This window comes from Leptosomus discolor, chromosome 3 (assembly GCF_034619465.1).
Source record: "Leptosomus discolor isolate bLepDis1 chromosome 3, bLepDis1.hap2, whole genome shotgun sequence".
NCBI lineage: Eukaryota > Metazoa > Chordata > Aves > Leptosomiformes > Leptosomidae > Leptosomus > Leptosomus discolor.
In genome coordinates, this window is record NC_141393.1 from 20,555,082 (window position 1) to 20,577,869 (window position 22,788).

General features: G+C 38.1%; 1 protein-coding gene across 3 annotated transcripts in view; it reads left to right on the forward strand.

Annotated features, from left to right (window-relative positions):
• EML5 (EMAP like 5) overlaps nt 1-22,788 on the forward strand; it is a 115,722-nt gene that overhangs the window by 68,526 nt on the left and 24,408 nt on the right. The window contains exons 21-29 of one of the 3 annotated variants that reach the window (XM_086463571.1): nt 840-981; nt 2,687-2,839; nt 3,666-3,797; nt 4,805-4,893; nt 5,709-5,885; nt 6,802-7,003; nt 8,623-8,749; nt 10,327-10,341; nt 17,576-17,584. In XM_086463571.1, coding sequence (XP_086319697.1) covers nt 840-981; nt 2,687-2,839; nt 3,666-3,797; nt 4,805-4,893; nt 5,709-5,885; nt 6,802-7,003; nt 8,623-8,749; nt 10,327-10,341; nt 17,576-17,584 — 1,046 coding nt within the window. The remainder of the gene's footprint in view (nt 1-839; nt 982-2,686; nt 2,840-3,665; nt 3,798-4,804; nt 4,894-5,708; nt 5,886-6,801; nt 7,004-8,622; nt 8,750-10,326; nt 10,342-17,575; nt 17,585-22,788) is intronic. The other 2 variants (XM_086463572.1, XM_086463573.1) reach the window with 2 other exon arrangements.

Genomic DNA, 22,788 nt, shown 5'->3' on the forward strand with positions numbered 1-22,788 from the left:
TCTCTGGGCAACCTGTTCCAGTGTGTCACTACCCTCACAGTCAACAACTTCTTCCTAATATCTAGTCTAAATTCTCCCCTTTATTTTAAAACTGTTACCCCTTGTCCTATCTCTAAAACATTTGTCCCCATCTTTCTTACAAGCCCCCTTTAAGTATTAAAAGGTCTCCCAGGAGCCTTCTCTTCTCCAGGCTGAACAACCCAACTCTCTCAGCCTGTCGTCATAGCAGAGGTGTTCATCCCTCTGATCATCTTTGTGGCCCTCCTTTGGGCTCAATCCGACAGGCCCACGTCTTGTACTGGGGGCCCTGGGGCTGAGCACCGTGTTCCAGATGGGGTCTCAATAGAGTGGAGGAGAGGGGGAGAATCACCTCCATCGACCTGCTGGCCAGACTTCTTTTAATGCAGCCCAGGATGTGATCTCGCACTTGGCCTTGTTGGACTTCACAAGGTTTGCCCAGACCCACCTTTCCAGCCTGTCTAGGACCCTCTGGATGGCCTCCCTTCCTTCCAGTGTGTTGGCTGCACCACACGGCTTGGTGTTCTTGGCAAACTTGCTGAGGGTGATCCCACTGTCTGTGTCATTGACATAGATGTATGTGAGGATTCTTTCTTGGGGAAAAGTTTTCTCGAGTACTAATTGCTATAATTTCCACTTTGACTGTAAGTAGCAGGGTGAGGTTTTAAGGCGTTCTATGTTTCTATTCAGGTATTTCTTTATTATCCTCTAAAGATACGCATGTTCTCTCTGTGGTTTTTTTTTTTTAACTTCTTTAAATGTCTTATTTCATATTTCAGTTTAAAAAACAAAGTTATCTGATTTGTTGTGGTTTTTTTCAGGGTCACATGGAGGGGGAAGTTTGGGGTCTAGCTACTCATCCTCATTTACCTATTTGTGCCACTGTAAGTGATGACAAAACCTTAAGAATATGGGATTTATCTCCTAGCCATTGTATGTTAGCTGTTCGCAAATTGAAGAAGGGTAAGATGCTTAGTATGAAAAAATATTTAACTGAATTCAGTTGACATTTACTAGTGTTATGAATCTTTCAAAAGCAAGACTAATAAATTCCCTTATTTGCTCAAATTATTTTATCGATGCTATGTTCAGGAGTTATGTAGCCCTTAAGCTAAAGAGTCTGTATGAAAGATTTCTATGTAATATTGTTCTTAAGATTATTTGCAATTCTAACATATTTAAGTCAGTGAATTTACAATAAAAGTTGAGCCAATTACATAAATCTGCCGTATTGCTTATAGTATTGCAAGCTTTTTTCAACAGTTGAGAAATTTCTGGAAGAAATCTGAGAAGTAATGTTGAATTTCTCTTTTTTGTGAACATTGGAAGAATCTGGAATGTCAAGGAAAGAGGACAGTCATAAAATTCTTACTCATGTACTATATAACTAAATTCTGTTTTGACATATGGAAAATCTGTTGTAAGTGAATTCATATAAGGAGACTCTTTTTAGTATCCAACCAGACTGGCCTAACAAGCTTCTAATCATAGATACATTTTGCTAGATAAAGGAATACAATAGACTTTGTCTGCTTGGCATTCAGTAAAGTGTTTTGATCCAAACCTTTTAGGCATGTAAGAAGAGTCATGAACTGGCACAAGCAGGGATTAAAGAAGAACGTTTCAAGTTGTTGACGTCTGCTCAAGTCTTAAAACTGATATTTCTGAATATTTTTAAGACTAGTTTTGGCAGAAAAATAAGGACTGTGATGGCTTAATTTGCTGATGAGACACATTTTGAGATACTTTGGCAATCTTAAAAAGCACCTGTGTACTCTGCAGAAAGAGCTGGATTCTTATGCAGAGTGCAATAATGGAAATAAGATAATATTTGGTAATTAAAAAAGGCAAGACTTGATGCTGTAAGAAAAATGTCTGTGTAGCTAAGGAGCAACTGAGGAGCAGAAGGCTCAGGATGTTCTAGCTGATCGCAGGATGACGTGTGATAGTGAGGTATTTTTCCCAGGGCATACTGAAGTATTTGTGTAATTTACAAGAGACTAATCAGAGTATTTTTGGTGTACACTTCTTATCTGTGTTCAGCTGAAGGCAATTAAACTGAAAGCTGAGTATGGAGAAAGAGGAACTACAGGACAATGAATGAGAAGCTTTGTGTGGAGTCAGCTAAATAAAGGATTACTGTCTTACAAGTTAATCAGAGGAACAAATAGTAGGGAAAAAAGTTTATGGTAATGGAAAATTCTGACATGGAAACAAATAAATAAATTTATATCGGAAATTAAACTACTTTTCATTTGAAACTAGACATGTTTATTGAAAGGGTTATCTGACATAGTGACCATGCTAGGAAATGACTGGATTCTGTGAGTCTAGAAGATCTTTTCCAGCAAACAAGTGGCACCAGATACTAAGAAGGAGAGCCAATTAAAAATATAGAGACAATAGTGATTTGTCTGTATTACTAATATAGAACATGTGTCAATTATTATGCAAATAAATGTAATTGAAGATTCTGGGGTTGTGTACCTGTTGATTTGCCAATAGCTTCTCTGTGCAATCACAGATGTAGAGCTTGGAAATGATCTTGGCAGCATCTAAAAAGTTTCATTAGACTGCAGTAGGAATAACTTTCCTTTACTACTGGAAAAATAAAAGAGGGATTATGCACTGTAAATGTACCTGAATACCATTTCTGTGTTCCTCATAGGAGGTAGATGTTGCTGCTTTTCTCCTGATGGAAAAGCGTTAGCTGTTGGTCTCAATGATGGAAGTTTTTTGATAGTTAATGCAGATACCCTGGAGGATCTAGTCTCTTTCCAGCACAGGAAAGATGTTATTTCAGAGATCCGTTTTTCTCCTGGTAAGTGATTTAAAATGAAGATTTTTATATCAAGGTTGTTGAAGCAAGCTTTATAACCTTTAAAAGATAAAAGTGGTAGAGATCTGTAGTACTTTTACATGTAACAAGTCAGCAAGACTAATAATATTAACATTTTGAAGAATATTGGTTGTGAACTCATTTAAGGATGAGATTATTGGAATAGGTTTGCTCATAGTAACCGCCCTGAATGCAACAGTCAGTTTTAAATCATGAACATCCAGCAGCATCCCTAGGTTCCTAGGGTTCCACTTTGAGCTGCCTAAGTTTGGCTCTTCGCTAAGGTTACTGTTGGCTAGTGAGAATGCTTGAAACTGATGTGCCAGAAAGTTCTGGTGTCTACTTTTTTCTTCTTTTTCCACCTGCAGTGCTTAGTACTCCCAGTGAGGCTAGGTTTTTTTCAAACAGTACAGCTCTTACTTAGGAACTCAAATGTATGGCCTGATCTAATAATACTACTTCAGTGAAAATATTCTTCTGTAGGAGAAATTTGATGCAAATTACTGATACCAGTTCTAATGTTACATTACTTTCTGGTTACCTAAGCCTTACCACTCTCTGAGTGCAAAAAATGTTTAAAGTGTCATCAAACAGTTGTTATTGTTTGAAGATGTAATGGTGTAACAGTTGTATATTTAGTACTGATTTTGATTACATAATATGAACATTAGTGTGTTGGGGAATATGTAAAAATTAGCAAGCTCATTTCAAAGAATTCTGAGTTGCATATAGCTAAATTCCAGAATGTGTTTAATACACAGAGTACTACAATTTTAAACTGTCTTGTGTTTCTACTGATGTTGTTTAGGGGCTGGAAAGTACTTAGCTGTGGCATCCTGTGACAACTTTGTAGATATTTACAATGTAATGAGCAGTAAACGAGTAGGAATCTGCAAGGGAGCCTCCAGCTATATCACGCACATGGACTGGGACGTGAGAGGTAAGTAGCACTCATTCTAAAAGTCTGCTGGAAGATTGATTTCATTATAGAATAAATATAGTACATCTACAGTATGAAGTTGTAGTATCACTGACAGATTTGTTTCTTCAGTTTATGAATATGCTCACAGCATCTGAATAAATATGAAAACATGATTTTTACTGCTATTTGTATATTTAGAAGTTCTGCAATTTGAAATAAAATAATTGTCTCTAGATTGGGTAGGGTTTTTTTTTTTACATCTTCTGTGTTTATTGTTTGACTTCTACTTCTTGAATAATGTACTGCATAATGCAGTTGCATCTGTAGCTCAGAAATATGTATCTTTTGTCAAAAATAGCAGAAAGACTGGATTTCCAATCTTCCTGGGTCTTAATACGTGATTAATTTAAATACTAGCTTTAGTCCTGTTTCATACAAGAACAAGACAGTGCAATCGTGCAATCTTAGTTCCTGCTCTTATTCCTCTACATAATCACTGTTGAAATAGTCCAATTTAATTTGAAAGTATTATATGTTAGCTTCCTCTGAGGATTTTGAAAACAGGAAGAGAACAGAAATATTAATGAGAACTTTACTCAGAAAAGTAGTAGTATAAAGGCAAGCAGAATTCCGCTGCTTGGAAGCAGCCATTGGCCGTACAGCGTATGTGCTTCTCAGTCCCAAGAGCACATGCATACTGTCACAAACAAGCTCTGAATTAGATCCAGTACATTTTGTCTACCATCTGATGGGACAACCATCAACAGGAAAGTAAAGTGTTACGTTATTACAGTTTTCAAAGAGAGGAAGGAAGGAAGGACTGCGAATTTAAGGGGTCAAAGGACTCAGATCTTCAGAATCCCGTACTTCTAGATCCACTGTTTGTGTGTGCAACTTCTTCCAGTGGAAACAAATAATTTGTGTAATGCTGTTGGCAACCAAAATTTCAAAATAAATTTTTTTTTGGTGTGTAAAATGGGGTCTTCTATTTAATGTTAATACACAATATGTAATATATTTTATAGGGAAGCTCTTGCAAGTCAACACTGGTGCTAAAGAGCAGTTGTTTTTTGAAGCTCCTCGTGGGAAAAAACAGACAATTCCTAGTTTGGAGGTGAGGAAATGCACTGCCTTCTTAACTTGTTTGCAGATTAGAGTTACGATACAACTGTCTGTACCAGATAAGAGGGAATGATGTATAAAACTATAATTTAACTGGTCTGTTGAAAAAGCTTCTGTTTAGGCAGTCACTGTCCTTTTTTTTTTTTTTTGCAGCCTGTTCAATTAGATAATGTAATTAGAATGATAAAATACATAGGTGATAGAACATTTGTCTCTTCTGTTAAGAAAAGGACATTTGGCTGACTTAACGCACTCATGAAAATCTCACTGGACTTCTGTATGCCTCGTTTGGTACCTAAACAGCCTTTGAAAACCTGTTGCAGATTACTTAGCCCTAACCTTGCTGTGGAAGTCCTCTTTTCTATCTTTAGGTAGCAATGTATTATAGTATACATAATATACATAGACAAATGTAGTATATTGTAGTTATAATATTGATTTGTTTTCTCAGACATAGAGCATTGTCATAGGGCAGAGAGTGAAAATGGATAATTTTAAAATAATATTTTCTAAGAGATTGAAAAGCAGTGTTGAAAAATGTCGTTTGTTTTCTCTAGCCTGGAAGGGCAGGTAAGGTAAAAATTTTTTAAACATTACTAGAAGTTTTGGAACTGGAAGTTAATAGAGATAAAATAAAGAGTCTCGAATGAAATCCTGAATAGTCCAAAAATAAGTGGTTAATATGTTGAAATACTATCTTTTAGATGTGATGTATCTTTCAGTGCAAGGAATTTTTCTTGAAATCAGATATGGAAGAAAACTGCCTGGGAAGAAGTATGCTCTGTCTCAAACAGGTTGTTTTTGTAGGTAGAAAAGATTGGCTGGGCATCATGGACAAGTGTTTTGGGCTCTTGCTGTGAAGGAATCTGGCCAATAATTGGTGAAGTCACAGATGTAACTTCTTCATGCCTCACTAGTGATAGTAAAGTATTAGCCACAGGAGATGATTTTGGATTTGTGAAACTGTTTCGATACCCTGCTAAAGTAAGTAATTTTCAGCTTTTCGTAGAGAAGAATAATTAATAAAACTGCCTTTTCAAAACTGTGAAAAATCATCACTAGGAACGGAACAGTGCTTTTATACTTTTGTCCTTATGACCAAAGAAGGCATTCAAAATTACACTGCGATTTGCAATGTATTAAACTTTCAGTTAGTAAGAATGACCATTCCAGGTCAGACTAAAGAGCCATCTCATATAGTGTCCTATCACTAACAGTGCCAAATGCATAGGAAAAACTGTAAGAATGGGAACGGACAGGCACTGACTGTCTGATAATATCTTAGGCATTAATATCCTCAGTGTGGTCTTTATCAGTGTCGATTTTAGCCCCTTCAATGAACATTTCTTCCTTGCCTTCATTTCACTCCTGATTTTATAGACCTTCGTTCTGTCCAACCTCCATCATTTTTCTCTAAGATGAAGAGCTTTAATATTATTTATTCGTGCATCACAGAAAAGCTGTTCCAGAAGCACGCTGAATTTTTATGGCTCTTCTAGAACCTTTCTAGTTTTCCTGTATATTTATCAGCAGATACGTTTTCAGTCTTGAGTATTTTCCCATGCTAGGGATGGTGATGATGCACAAGTATTGACTCAAAATTTTTGATATGTATTTTATTCTTAATCGGTTAGATTATTTTCACTGTTAGGAAAAATGATCCAGTGTTTGTTGCTGGAATCTGTTTATAAACAAGTTCTTGCATGCTTGGTATGCAAATACGTTTAACATTTCATGAAGTTGCTACAGGAGAGGAACTCGGCAAATCGTGTGATACAAATGCGAACAGCTGAAGCATAAACTGTAAAGAACAACATGTTGTTGTGCCCTGGCAACTCATATCAGTTCTGTCTAGAAGACTGGTTGAATTTGATCTGTGCCTTTTCTTCTCCCTTCTTAGGGAAAGTTTGGGAAATTTAAGAGGTATGTTGCTCACAGTACCCATGTAACGAATGTCCGTTGGACCTATGACGACAGTTTGTTGGTGACTGTTGGAGGAGCAGACACCTCTTTAATGCTGTGGACTTATGAGATGGAAGGACATCGGGACAGCAGGCAGTGTGACAGTGAAGAGTCTGATCTAGATTCTGAAGAAGATGGAGGTCAGTAATAATTTATAAAACTAGCTGGATTATGCTATCTCAAGAAGACTTTGTTAATGGAAAACTGCTAATTTAGGAGTAAGTTTTATATATGATTGTTTTAATCTGAAATGGTGAAGATGCTTCAAAAACGTTTAGTAAAATTTCTTTTTGGGGAAAGGGCAGATAAACTGTTGTGAAGAAAAAGAATAAAGTGTTTGACTTACTGCTTTGAGTCAGAGTATATAAAAAGACTCTTGACATCTTTTAAATGAAAAAAATATTAAGTGCCAGTTACAGGTAACTTCCAAAAATCTATATAGACAAATACATTCATCACAGTTTAGATTTGGGCACTAGTTCTCATGGAATTACGTTGAAATCTGTATAATGTGAGAACATAGTTATCTTGATATTATGCATCTCTTTCTGTAACATCAAAGCATAGTAGACTGAGATAGACTGATATTCACATATGGAACAATTATTGCAAGATCATAATACCAATAGTTATAAAGAGTTAATTACAATTCGTAGAATTAATTCTGTTGGTTTTGCCGTACTTAATGTTTTCCTTTTTCATGTTGTTATTCACAAGGTTCGTGAGCCTCCAGATATGTTCTTTCCGCTCCCAAGTGCAGTTTTTCCTCCTTGTCAATTCCTCAGTCTTCGAGTGTTCTTAAATATGGCTGCTACTCTTTAAACAGTTCTGCATAATAAATTAACTTCAGTTTTCACTGAAAATTACCAAAGAGACACTTTAGAGGCATATTAAACATTCATTGGAGAATGATTTTTATGCGCTTTCTGATTAAAACTATTGAAGACTGCATCTGCAAAGTAATTTAATTGCCTGTAGGGGGACTTGGTCAACTTTAGCTTTCTGAATCAAAAAATTCCAGTCTTCAGAGTTTTTGTTCAGCTTCTATGTGTCACCTGTTAGCACATCTTTGCCCAAACCTTCCCTCGACTCTGGTGCTTTACACACAACCCTCTTAAGCTATGTGTTCAAAAATACCCCAAAAGAAAGAGAGGTCTGTTAAGCTTTACGTGAAAAGGCATTGACATCGTTTTCCGCAAAGGTTTCTCTTCACCCGGTCCTATTAGTTTCAGTTAGAGTTAAGAGCTATTCATAAAGTTGGAATTAGTAGGGGAGGAAGGTAGATAGGTAGCTAACAACCCTGTCACTATTTAGCTGTTTTGCCAGGTTTACTATAGTAAACATCATCTTGATGTGCCTGAGTGTTCCTAAGCATTGTGTAGGAACCCTGTGCAGACCTATAGATTCCATCCTAATGGATGGATCCTGAATTTGAGAACAACCTGGTGCTGAACCTTCCAGAACTTAACAGCAGGTATCATGTAGCAAGGTCCTTTGTTAGTTACCCCGAGTTAAGGCCAACCAAGAAGAAATGAGGTAGATTTGAGTGTCCCTTGAATCTTTGTAATCATTTTTTCCACAGAGATATTAACAATGTTCATGATCCCCAGCTACTTTCTGTTGTGTGTTTGTCTTGCTAATAGTACATGGTGTAATTGTTCTTGTAGTCCAGTATGTTGTTGAAACCTGCGCAAATTATGGTGTAAATTTTTTCTGGTATTTTATTTTGTTTTGATACTGTTCATTCTGATTTTGTTAGGTTATGACAGTGATGTGACAAGGGAAAATGAAATTAATTACACCATCAAAGCCTTATCAACAAACATTAGACCAATGTTTGGAATTAAGCCTCATCTGCAACAAAAGGAGCCAACCTTAGATGAAAGGTAATTGCTCAATTACAATTCTAGCCAAGAAAGCAGTCTGAAAAGATGATTAATAGTAAAACATAATTATATTGGAATACATATAAAACTCAAAAGGATTTGTGTAAAAAAGAGTGAAAATATTTCTTTGGAGGGGAAAAAAAACAACTTAAGAAAAGCTTTGTCTAGGGACTAGGTTGTAGCTCTTTTTCAGAGAGCACAAAAGACTACAAATGATGTATGTATATTATTATGTTTGGGGAGTTTATTGAGATAATTGAGTTGTTCAATAATAAGGTCTTTTTGAAACTTAAATACCTAGTGGTATCTGGTGATGGCATTGTCGGTGTGAACCTGTGCAACTGTTTTATTGAAAGGCAGCTCTTGATTTTTTGTTTTTGCCAACAAAGTAATCTGACTAATACAGCTGTAATTGCTCCTTGCATTGTTTCTGTCTCTAGGTAACTTCTACCTTTCTTTGAAAAATCCTGTCCACAGTGGTTCTGCAGTTTCTATTAATGAGTCTTCGAAAACGAAGCTGATTGCTCTGCAGTGTGGTTGTATTGCTTGGTTCACTGTCGTATGCTTTAGAAGAGAAGGGAGTGGGGAGCAGAGTAGAATAAGGCCAGGAGGTAAAGTAGATGTGAAATAAGAAAAATATTTTACAACCACTAGAACATGATCTGTTGTAGAATCTGCAGATGAGCACAGGACCCTGAAAGTTGTTTGTTGTCAGCAAAATAGATGTGGACAGTGTATGCAAGGGAAAAGGAAAGAGGGATTCCTGACACAATACAGCAGCAATTGAGGAATGCTGGTATTAAAGAGAGGGAAGTGAGGAAAACACAACAGAGTATAATTAGGTGTAAGGATATAGAGAAATAGTTAGATTGGAAAATTCCTGCAGGTATGTGAGGAGTTCTGTTACAATGCACATGCCTCTTTCTGCAGCAAAGCTGACATATCTGTGATGCCCTTCTTGAGAAATGCAACCTGATGTTTGTGGGAGTTTTGGTGTTATCTTTTGATTTGAAGTTGTGTTGCTGAAGGAGAGAATGGATGACTGCATATAAAGCTGTGGCTTCCTGTCTTTCATTTAAAATGAGAAATGGTTGTTCTGTTTATTAATTAGATGTACTTGATGTGTAAATCAAAAGTAAACAACATGCGTAGTATCAGCCTTCTGGATTTATATGTATTCTTGTTAATGAAAGCTGTGATTAAAGGTGCTTGGGTTTTTTTATGAAATTGTAAACGTATTTCTTTCAATAATTGTTTTTGGAAGGTGAGTGTTTCAGCATTTCAGTTTCAAATAAAATATTAAAGAAAATTAATTCTGTAGTAAGGTAACTAGGTTCTGATTCAGAATGTGTTAAAGTTCATGAAAGAATTCCATTGCCTGCATTGTTTAAAAGTTCGGAGCCCTAAAACTTCAAAGAAAAGTTATGAAGAATAAAACCAGAATATGGTTGCATTTTAACTTCTGTTCTGCTGAAGTTAATAACGTTTAAGATTGATAAGTGTTTTAGTAAGTCTGTCGTCATATATACTAATTTTTATTTTATTTTTATTTCCCTTTCCTTTTGCTTCATATGAAGGCAGGGGGTAGTGAGGTAAGTTCATTTACATGAAGTCCAGGATCAAACTAATTTTAATAACAAGGTGCTTGGGAAAGTTGTTATACTTTGAAATAAAAGTGAAGGCTTTAGCTCTTTGCTATTAAATAGTAGCTTGTTAATGGGCAGAAAAGGGATCAGGGACAAAGAGTAAGCCCAGTTCTCAGTCTGAGTAGACATGAGTGGGTGCTAAATAGAGTATTTGGGAGGAGGTGATCAAATCTTATCCTGTTTTCCTCAGTACTTTGGAGTAGCAAAGGAACAGCTTGTCTTGAGTGGCTGTATTCAGAGAGCTCGCCTAACTTCTTGTGGGTTTCTGTAAGACTGTATCACAGTGTTGGTGTAGAGTTCTGACATGGAATGAAAAGTGTAGGGAGCATGTTGCAAAGGTGCCTGAAGTGGCTATACGAGCACTATCACCACATCTGCACCGCTGTGTTGGAGCTAATAAAGCTTCAGGGACTAGAGTAGTGGTATTGACTTGGCTGCAGCATTTTACCAATGCACCTATACTGCTTAAGGATCTGAGCTGCTAGGTCCATATAGCATTCATATGACTTGCAGAGTCACTGGCTTAGGTGCCTGCATTAGGTACTGAGCTTTTGCACATACACTGTTTAGAATATATTCATGCTCAAAACAATGCTCTTATATGCTGTAGCCCACCCTTCAGACTCGTAGACTGAACTGACAGGGCACTTGGACATACACTGGTTGAGAAAGGAGAACCCTTCGTTCCTACCTGCACCCTGTTTCCACAATGAAATCACATCCTTGTGGTGACAGATGATAGAATTCTATTGGTAGCTGTGTATCCTTCTGCAGGCAACTTGACGTAATCAAGAAAGCCACTGTCTTCATCTAAATTTTGGATCATACCACTAGCAATCTTTATCAAATTAGTTCTAGTTTTAGGCTTTTAAAAAAATGTGTATCTGTAAAGTCAGTGTTTCTGTATAAGTTATACAGAGTGTGTGTAAGTTATACAGACTTTTCTTCTGCGTTTGTTCATTTGTAGGGTATTTGGGTGTACTGCTGTGGTGGGTTGTCCCTGGCTGGACCCCAGGTGCCCACCAAAGCCTGCTCAATCACTCCCACTTCTCAGCCGGATGCGGGGGAGGAAATATTAACAGAAGGCTCGTGGGTCGAGATAAGGACAGGGAGATCACTCAGCAGTTACTGTAATGGGCAAAACAGACTTGACTTGGGGAAAATTAATTTCATTTATTACCAATCAAATCAGAGCAGGAAAATAAGAAACAAAAGCTAAATCTTAAGACACTTTCCCCCTACCCTTCCCTTCTTCCCAGGCTCAACTTTATTCACAATTTCTTTACCTCCTCCCCCTGCAGCAGGGGGAATGCAGGGGGATGGGGAATTGGAATTGCGGTCACTTCATCACAAGTTGTCTCTCCTTCATCCTCAGGGGGAGGACTCCTCACACTCTTCCTCCGTTCCAGCACAGGGTCAGTCTCCCACGGGAGACAGTTCTCCACAAACTTCTCCAATGTGAGTCCTTCCTACAGGCTGCAGATCTTCATGAACTGCTCCACTGTGGGTCCCTTCCACGGGGTGCAGCCCTTCAGGAGCAGGGGTAGGTCCCCCACAGGGTCACAAGTCCTGTCAGTAAATCTGCTCCCTTGTGGCCTTCTTTCTCTCCATGGGTCCTGCCAGGAGCCTGCTACAGTGCAGGCTTCCCACAGGGTCACAGCCTCCTTTGGACATCCACTTGCTCCAGCTTGGGGTCCTGCATGGGCTGCAGGTGGATATCTCTTCCACCATGGACCTCCATGGGCTGCAGGGGCACAGCCTGCCTCACCATGGTCTTCACCACAGGCTGAAGGGGAATTTCTGCTCTCGTGCCTGGAGTACTTCCTCTACCTCCTTCTTCACTGACCTTGGTGTCTGCAGAGTTGTTTCTCTCACGTATTCTCACTCCTCTGGGTGCTGTTGTCCAGGTTTTTTCCCCCTGTCTTAAATATGTTGTCCCAGAAGTGCTACCGCAGTTGCTGATGGCCTCGGACTTGACCAGTGGTGGGTTATTCTTGGAGCTGGCTGGCACTGGCTCTGTGGGACATAGGGGAAGCTTGTAGCAGCTTCTCACAGAAGCCACTCCTGTAGCCCCACCCACCCCCTCTACCAAAACCTTGCCATTCAAACCCAACACAACTGGTTAGAGTGTGGGTGGTACATCGTTGGCATTCCATGTTATGTGTAGGCTTATATATTGACTGCCAAACATTAGAAGACATACATTGTAGTAACACTTCATTAGAATCCTTGCATTCCTGGGATCACAGGTACACACCAGTATAGAATGTGCTTCTGAGAATGTCTTTCAAGTAATTTTGAGTTTGTGTATAGAGATTCTATATCAGAAAGTATCTGAACCTTTTTTACTATTGAGTGTAGGAAGAATTTAATTCTTTATTGGAGAAGATGGAGATAATACTACCAGATAATTAAACTCTAAGGCTGTGTATAAAGACTTTAAAGACCTTATCAAAAACGTAGTTACTACTTAAGATTGTTGTACCTGACAGCTGAAGAGGAATTTTACTACCTAGGAAGTTCAAGAAGAAGGAAATTCACACTACCTAGCTGAGTAGTGAAGTTCCCTCTACATAGAAGGAATATGATTTTTAGTGTCCAGGGTGTTAAATGGAATAAACAATAGGGGAACACTAAAGGAAGAAGCATATCTGAAATCTCATCTGTTTCCTACTTCTGACTCACAAAAGCACATTTATGAGGCCAGGAGTTGTAATCCAAGTTGCTGACCTGGATTTAGAGTCAGAAATTACTCAACTGGGTACGAAAATTGATTCACTGACATTATTTTGATTCTAATATTAGTAGAAAGGTTAAGTTTTATGTTGTAAGTAGTAGGATGACATAGGAAATCAGAGTTTTAGGCCATTTAGTCTATCAAAAATTGAAATACACATCACCAGGTGGGTCAAAACAGTGTCACTCCTTTTTGCTAAAGCTCTGTAGAAAGGAATGAAAGAATCTGTAGGGTCAGAAAGAGAGAATATGCAAGAGAGGCTGCAAAACACTGCAGTCTGCTGGGTAGGTGACTTTTATGTGAAATATGGAACGTGGGATTCTGCTTTTGGTGTAGCATAGTAGTTTTCTTCCAGTGACCCTTAATTCAAACTGTAAATGAAATTCCCAGAACATGAATCTGAACAAAAGATTATTTTTACTTTCCAACAGAGGTAGTGTCCTGTTCTCAATTTTCTGGTTTTGCTCATAAATTGCTTTTTTTTTTTTTACCTTGCAATAGCAGAAGTTAAAAAAAAAAAAAAAAAAAAGTTTTCCGCTTCACAACAGCACTGGACATTTCTGTGTCTGAATCATTTTTATGGCTAACACATTAACTTGAGATGTGACTTGCATCAACGCATGCTTCTAGGCAGCACTGCCTTTTTTTTTTCCTTCAGGACAAACATGATTTTCACCACTTTTTCTAGGACTTTATTTTTTGTAACATTCTTATCTAAGCTGGTCAGTAGTCGAAAGAAAGCAAGAGACAGACAGACAGGTATTTTTTGAAAATAAGAGATGCTAGTGCTGTAAAAGTTGATAAGCTGAATAGAAGTATGTTGAAGCCTTAAATTTCAGGCATGTTTTTCAAAAAACTTAGACACTGGAACTCAAGATTTCATTCAGATTTATTTGGTTTAAAGTCGTCTTGCGGAGTGACGTAAGGCCACCTCCACTAATGATATGCCATTCTCTAGTAGTAAAGTTACCATAGGATATCATTGACATTGGAATACTTATTTTCATTTCTATTGAAAACAAAATGTTGTTGGCTGTGAGGCAGCACTTATATCTATAATTTGAATTATTTATAATTTCTGAATAATAATATTAAAAGGTAATATTTTTATGTGAAAAGGTGTCTACTGTATGTCTAATGTGGTTGTGTAATATCTTTATGGATATTCAGCAGCACAAAATAAATAGGAAAACTGTTTCTATACTTTCCTAAAAGTTCTTTCCTGGTATGTTTTTGTGCTAGCTAAATTGCTTGGAAGAAAATTCCATCATGGGTGGTTAATTTTGAAAACACTTCTGGCTCAGCTACTCCATGAACTGCAAATCACTGGAGTTTGGGAGAAGAATCTGGAGAATATCACTCGATTCTTATTCTGTTCTTACAATTCCTGAAGTGTTCACTATTTGTCACTGTCAAAGGGACGATGCTGTGATTAATGTACCTTAGATAAGAATGGCTGTACCAAGAGATCTTAAAACTAAACTGCCAGGAATTCTGGTTTAGTTTTTCACCATAAATTTACCATACTAAAGATCTGCAATCAACTAAAACCTCTGAAAGAGTTTATCTTACAGTCATCACTATCCTGTTTTCTTAATACATACATTACTCCGTCCGCATGCTGAGATTTCTTGTATGAGAAGATCCAAGTGGTTTATATCTTTTGAAAATTCTTTAGATGCTCTGCATCCAATCCCAGATGCAATTGAAAACAAGGCATTGTGGCAAAATTACTTCTGAATTTTTTTTTTGTTTTGGTCTTGAGGATTTTTGGTTTTGCATGTGGAAGGACATTTCAAAAAGACATAACCTGTTTCTGAGCCTTGTGTATTCATAATGGGAAGGGAACTAACGAACTATTTGCAAAGTAGTCCTTTACTGATCTAGAAGCAAAGAATATTTTTTTTTTTTACCTGATACAGACAGTACATAAAACTAAAATGTGCTTCGAAGGGAGTGAGAGGGGGAAGAGTCTACTGAAATTGAGATTTCCTTTATCTGAACCTCACAATTACCACCTTGTAATTGCCACTGAAGGAGAAATTCAGAGACTTTATGCAAGCATCTTCCATGTTCCGTTTTGGATAAATGAACAGAATGCAATTAGATTTTTCTGCTTGCCAGTCTAGCGACTTGTGATGTGAATGCAAATAGCACAAGTTCCAAAGTTCTTTTTATAAAAAATCAGCTTTATCCTCTCCTTTTGCTCTGTCAACTTGTTTGATTTGGAGACAGGAGAAGCCAGGAGTCAAAATGAAAAATTACAGCAAGGGACTTTGTAATAGCAGCAGCTTCTCTCTCTGTTCACCCTGTTTGCAGAACAAATTAGATTACAGGAAAGTTTAAATTTTAAGTTAACTTTTTTAAACAGTTTTAGAAAGAAAGCAGGGCTTTTGGAAGCTAACCTTTCTGTGAATCAGTGCCTGCACACTGGAGTGTACATTAGTGCAGGGCATTACCAATGAGATTGAAAACCCTGAATTTTCTGGCGATTTCATTCTTCCCAAGGAAGAATTTCATTATCATTAATTACTTGTATTACTGTGTCTCTGAGCACTAGCGATAGACTAGAACAACATTATGAAAAGGAATGGCCTCCTTTTACCAGTTTGAGATAATTAATTTTTCTTCCCAAAGCTGCACTAAAACTCACGTCTTTGAGGAAATCAAAAAGCCAATTACCAAAGTGTCAAGGATTACCAAATAATCTCCAGTTTTGAATAAAAGGAAAAAAACCCCTGTTTGTTTTGCAACTGAAATAATCAGATGTGACCAGGAAAGAAATGTCTAGAGGAACAATTGCATGGCCCAGTAATGAGGGCTGGAAGATCTGTACTGGGTTTATGATCTTTGTAGACTGACTTATCAAAAAAACCTAAGTAGTTATGTGGACAATATGCATTTATTGAGGACCTCAAGAAAAGAATAACTGAAACATAAGCATATTGCTACATAGGTTGAATACAGTTCCAGATGTCTTGCATATTTCAGTGATAAAGACAGCACAAAAGTCTTTTTTGAATTCTGCCTTGTACCAATTAGGCATCTGATTATCTCTCCGTATATGTAAATATTTGCCAGCTGATACTTAGATATGTCGCATGTGGTCCATGTGGAAAATCTTGTTCCATACTTAAATAATGAGATTGTAAAAGTAGAATTGGAGATCAAAAATTGAAACATCCAAATGAAAGCTAAAAATTTTCCTCTGACTGTATGAACATTTGGTTCAGGAGATTCAGGAACATTGTCAGAGAAAATTGCTCCATTCTTGGAAAAACTCATTTACCCTACATAGCACCTATTCTGAAAAATATCTGAAGGTATTTGAATTCTGTAGTCCTTGAAGAATTGAGTGTCAGTGACTGTCAAACCTGTTCAAGATACATTTGAATTTTAGTGGGAGAAAAGGTTTAGCTGTTTCCTGTTTGAAGTAGTGCATCAGTCTTGCATTGCAGAATACAGTTGGAACTAGTTAGGAAGAGATTCAGTAAACCAGCTTATTTTCATTGGGTGGGGGGCGGGGAGTAGAATAAAAGCCATTTGTAAGTTGTTAACAATGTTTTCTTAGTTTTCTGGCAAGTTTTCCATAACAGGTGAGAGAAAAATTATTTTTGCTTCACCTATAAGTGAAAAAGACTACTAACTACTGTCCTTGTTGCGGTGGAATTGCTTCGTAGTTCTTAAAAGAAAAGCAAATCAAAACGAAGGAAGTGTACCTGCTAATCAGACTAATGAAAAATGCCCATGCATAGTACAAATATTAGGAAATAATCTGTACATGACCATATGTTTTGATGGTTAATATGTTTTGCTAGTCAAAGTATAGGAGTATGCATCATACGTGACTGAGAATACCTATCCAGTGTAATAAGTCTGTGAAACAGGTGCCAAAATATCTTCAGTCAACATAAACTGAATTAAATGATCATGAAAAACCAGTATATATCAGCAGTGCTCAGTACCCCACACATTAGCTAAGATACCTGTATTTTAGTATATAACATGTGTTTTTATGAGTGAACTTGAACATCTGTCTTTAATAGTGAAGTGACTGGTCAGTCCACCAGCTTATTTCAGGAAGTTAAACCTGCACAACCTTTCTTTGAGTAAATGTTTGCCAGCTCTTCAAACACTTGATGTACTTAGGAGGTTTTTGAGTCTGCTTCTGCTTTCTTTCGCTGTTTTCAGTGAGAATCATTCCTAGAATTACATTCTTATGCCAACACATGTTTGTAACTCCCATTTAAGTGAATGGGACTTTTCTGTACAAATAATAAATTTACATAACCTATGCAATTATGTATAATCCCCTTGCTGTAAAGAAAGTAAACAAAACAGGAAGTCAATAATAATTATTTCTAGGAATAATTCACTGACACCTACCTTTCAGCCGAACTTGTATAAGTAATCCTTTTCTCTTTCCCACCTGCTGCTGAAAAGAGGTTCCAGGTAATGCTTTTGTTTTGCTATCTAGTCCATATTTTACTGTCATCTTCCATTTTCCTTAAAAAGCCATCTGTCATGTTGGGTGCTATACTGTGCACCTGTCACTCTTCAGAATATTGCTGTATTACAAATTTTAAATTTATATGTGTTCATTGTACTTCCATTCCATACAATAAGCTAGGTATTTATTTACCTACCACTATAAAATTAACTATACATACCGTTGCAGTTGCCTATGTTTTACAAATAGTATTTTTCAATAATATTTATTAAAATATAGAGATTAGTGCTCTCTCCAGTCCCTAGTGGATAGCTGTCCACCTCAAAAGTGGGTTGATTTACATTTGATGGAACAGTCTCACCTGCCCTGTCAAGGTGTGTACGTTGCTCCGTTATTTTAGTAATTACCTATATCTGCATTAGTGTGTTTAAAGTGGCACTTACTTCTCATAAATACATGAAAATAATTATGACTCATCGTTGTCAAGAAGCAGTATTTAAAAACTACCAGGTTTCATTATCTTCTAATGGAAATCAGACCTCTAAAGTGACTTTGAAAACCTTAACCAAGAGTAAATGGAAAGAAGTCCTCCTTACTTTTAAAATTCATTCTCTACTTCATGCTTGACAACACCTTTTGGGGAGGGCCGTGAAAGTCACTTCATGCTGAAGGCTAGTGCAAAAACAATTGCAAAATTCTCTGCCACTCCCCTAAATTACAAGATGCAGCTATGGTGGCCCTCACAGGAAAGGGCTTTTTCCTTTTGTACTAACAGCTGTAATTGCGTTATGAAATCATGCACAAAATAACACTTGGATTTTTAAAACAGAAATAAATGTTGTAATTGACACTGTCCTAAATTATCATGGGACTTGAAGAATTGATGTCAGTTTATGTTAACCACAGGAGACCATCCCTCGTTCTGTTAATAACTTTAGAAACTCAGTATCAATGACAAAAATAGGGAGTGAAATACAACATCATACAAAACATGGGTAGCAGTATCCATAATATTGAAACTATGTCTAAAACCATGAAAAAGGGATTTCTTTGTTTCACAAACTGCTTCAAAATATTTGTATTCCATTTTTATGGTCTCATAACAAGAAACATTAAAATATATATACTGATTCTGTTTTCATGTTGAAAATAAAGTGCTAATACTAAGGTATTCATTTCCCCTATGATAGATGGCTGGAACCCTCCTTCTGCATCTTCATCTATATGTGCATTCACACCAAAGTGTTATTCATCCTCTCCTTCCCATCTTTTGCACACAGTTTTTGAGCATGCAGCCAGTTACACATGCAGGTGTGTGACCACTGTGTGTTGTATATGCTATTAGTCACTTTCATGCACATTGAATAGCAAATGAAAAATATCTTCAAAACCACTTGGCAAGTGTATTCTGGTGTCTTTCAACATTCCTGCTTTTGAAATGCATCTTGTCATCTTGAAACTGAATTGGAAAAAAAATACATACATGCTTGTAATTTGCATTCCAGTTCCACTGCTCTGAATCAATATAGTTAGGCGTTCATACATGGCTACTTGTATAAATTGTTTAGGTGACCTGTAAGATAATATAGCTGAGTATAAATTGTCAAGTTTTACTGACCAATGTACGTTCACTTTATTCTTTTGCATGGTAATATACAAATGTAAATGTACTGTAATGATTGGCTAATGATGGATATCAGCCTCTATTTGTATCAGTTTGCTGTACAGCCTTTAAGTATAGGTGGTCTTTTCACGTGGTTGTGTACTGTGAGATTGTTTTACCTCTTCTCCATTCTATCGCAAGGGATTAGCAAACACCAAATGTTATAAAAATGCCACATTGTAGATCCAAGCAGCAGAGAAGTCACTTCCAGTCAGTTTAGTTCCAGTAACATAAACCTGTGCCAGAATCACGTCCTTTCAGTTTTTACTGCTTTCATGAAACTTCAGATATGCTCACCTGCTCTATTTAGTTTTTCTGCTTTTTCTTTTCTCTAATGCACTTTACTCCCTGTCTTTGAGCGACGTAAATAAAAGAAGGGGTGGGGGGAAGGAAAGAAATGAGGCTTGAGTGCTCTGTGTCAAATGTGAGGGTACAAGTGCTCTTTCTGCTGTGTTTCATCAATTTCTAGAGCAACAGTAATAAGACTGTTGCTGGATTGTCCATGATAAATCAGAAATTAAAAATATAAAATATTTGGAGGCACTTTGGAGTGAGCAGGAAGTGGATTGGTCAGTTTTGCTCAATCTTCCCCTACCCCCGTCTGACCTCCAGTGATGGAGCCTACAGCCCTTGCATGCCACCTGCCTGCTCAGCACCAGCATTGTCGCTCACTTCTACTTCAGAGCTATCTGGAGAAACTATTTCCTACTGCTGTTAAGCTTGGTTATGGTGATTTGTTTTTGTTTGGTTTTGGTTTGGTGTTTTTTTTGGTGTGGGTTTTTTTTTTTCAGGGAAAAACTTGTTGAACCTACTTTTAATTTTTTTTTTTTTTACCTTAAATATGTAGTTACAGAGGTTTCCTCTGCTGGTTTAGATGTATCCTTTTTATTTTCTTGAATCTTCCCCAATCTGTGAAGTCCTCTCTCAGTCTCATTTTTGTGTATCTTTGCAACAGCAGTCAAACAGCACTAGCCTCTGACAACTGATAAATGTCCACTGTTCCTTCTAAATAATAACATTTCTGGGGATGCCTTTTTTCTTTTTAGAATCATAGAATCGTTTAGATTGGAAAAGAGTCCAATCGTTAACCTGGCACTGCCACGTTCACCACTAAACCATGTCCCTAAGCACCACATCTACATGTCTTTTAAATACCTCCAGGAGTGGTGACTCTACCACTTCCCTGGGCAGCCTGTTCCAGTGCTTGACAATCCTTTCAGTGAAGAGATTCTTCCTAATGTCCAGTCTAAACCTCCCCTGGCACAACCTGAGGCCATTTCCTCTCATCCTATCACTTGTTACTTGGGAGAAGAGACCGACCCCCACCTTGCTACAACCTCCTTTCAGGCAGCTGTAGAGAGCGATAAGGTCTCCCCTCAGCCTCCTCTTCTCCAGACCAAACAACCCCAGGTCCCTCAGCCGCTCCTCGTAAGACCTGTTCTCCAGACTCTTCACCAGCTTCGTTGCCCTTCTCTGGACACTCTCCAGCACCTCAGTGTCCTCCTTGCAGTGAGGGGCCCAAAACTGCACACAGCATTCGAGGTGCAGCCTCACCAGTGCCGAGTACAGGGGCACGATCACCTCCCTGCTCCTGCTGGCCACACTATGGCTGATACAGGCCAGGATGCTGTTGGCCTTCTTGGCCACCTGGGTACACTGCTGGCTCATGTTCAGCCGGCTGTCGACCAGCATCCCCAGGTCCTTTTCTGGAAAGAAAAGCCAAGCGGCTTTCCAGCCACTCTTCCCCAAGCTTGTAGCGCTGCATGGGGCACTTGGCCTTGTTGAACTTCATGCAGTTGGCCTCAGCCCATCGATCCAGCCTGTCCAGATCCCTCTGCAGAGCCTTCCTACCCTTAAGCAAATCAACAGTCCTGCCTAGTTTGGTGTCATCTGCAGACTTACTGAGGGTAAGCTCTAAATCGAGATGGACATAAAAATATTTTTATGGATAGATTGTTAGGAATTGTCCTAAGAGAACTGGACTCAGTTTCCTGTGGTTTGGACTTACTGATTTAGATGTTAATGCATAGTAGAATCTTGTCTTTGATGCAAAATCTTCATTTGCTCTTGTGCTACTTTTTGTAGATTTTTTTTTTTTTTGTAGAGTAGTGTTAGTTACTGATATACTTCTTATTCTGCTAATCAAAGTAATAGAGAAATTTGTGCAAGATTACTAGGTCTGGAATTGATATTCTTGTTCCATGTGCTGGCTGCAATGTAATCTACACTTAAAAGATTTTTTTGCTGTCTGAATAGCATCAGAAATTATGCTTCTCTCTGTCACGGTTTGAGGCTGGCCCAGCCACTAACAAATGACAGATGCTCTCTATTAACCCCTCTACCCTCCGAAAAAGAGAAAAGGAGAGAGAACAAGGGAGAGAGAGACTTTATGGTTTGGAAAAGAAAACTAAAACAGCTTTAATGAAACAATAACAATAAAATAAAAGATAATAATAAGAATAAGGAAATAATTAAATATATACAATATGTACAAATATGTACAAAACCAGTACCAAACCCAATTCCCCCCACCCTGATGACGATACGTCACCACCACGCTGCAGGGCTGGCACTGGGGCAGTCCCAGGCTGGACTCGGCAGCAGACAGGGACGGGATGCAGGAGCTGGACTCAGGCACTGGATTCAGGGATGCACGGATTGGGATCGACGACAGAAGAACAGACAGAGTCCTCCTCAGGTGTCGGCCACCTAAGAAGAGAGAGAGACCCTCGTGATCCCTCAGCTTTATACTGAATATGACGTATATGGGATGGAATACTCTGTTGGTCAGGTTTGGGTCACCTGTCCGGTTCGCTCCTCCCTGCAGGTGCGACCTTTTTACATGCTTGTGACCCTTTTCACTCCCGGCACCCCAACATGGAGTACAAGGTTTAGCAGTGACCTTGGTCGCCATAAGAACAAGTATAAGCAAGGGCCTCTCTGCATCCCATTCCTTGGTACGAACTATAAACATCAGGCCTTATCACCGCTGGGAGCAGTCACTGTCTGGAAAAACATGCTGCTGTTTCAGAAAGTGACGTTAGTTAGAGGAGACTTAACTGAAAAGTTAAAGCACTAAAACAGAATTAGTTCTGATTTAGCCCAAACCAGGACACTCTCTTAGCTAGGAAAGCTCTATGGAACTGTAAGAGGAGTGTATCTTTTTCTGCTTTCCTTTCTTCAAGAAGGTTTGGATTGTTTTCTGCTGGCAATCATCTCCTGGGTGTTGATGCTTCACAGCTGAGAAAAGTGGCATTGCAATTTTCTTTTTAGTCCTTAGTATGTCATTGATAAATGGATTTATTTTTCTCCAGAAGCCTTTCTGAATTCTACAACATGCCAGTAGAAGCAGCATGCACAACAAACAGCATGCCAGTCTCACATTTCTGCAGTACTCCCTACTGTGCTTGCTGTTTGATTTTATAGCAGCTGTATGGAATGAGAGAAGAGGTAAAGCAACAGTGGAAAACTGGTGAACATTGATACTATTTGTTATAGGTTCCTGTGTGTCCCCCCCTCTCTGATTCTTGGGGAAACTAATGG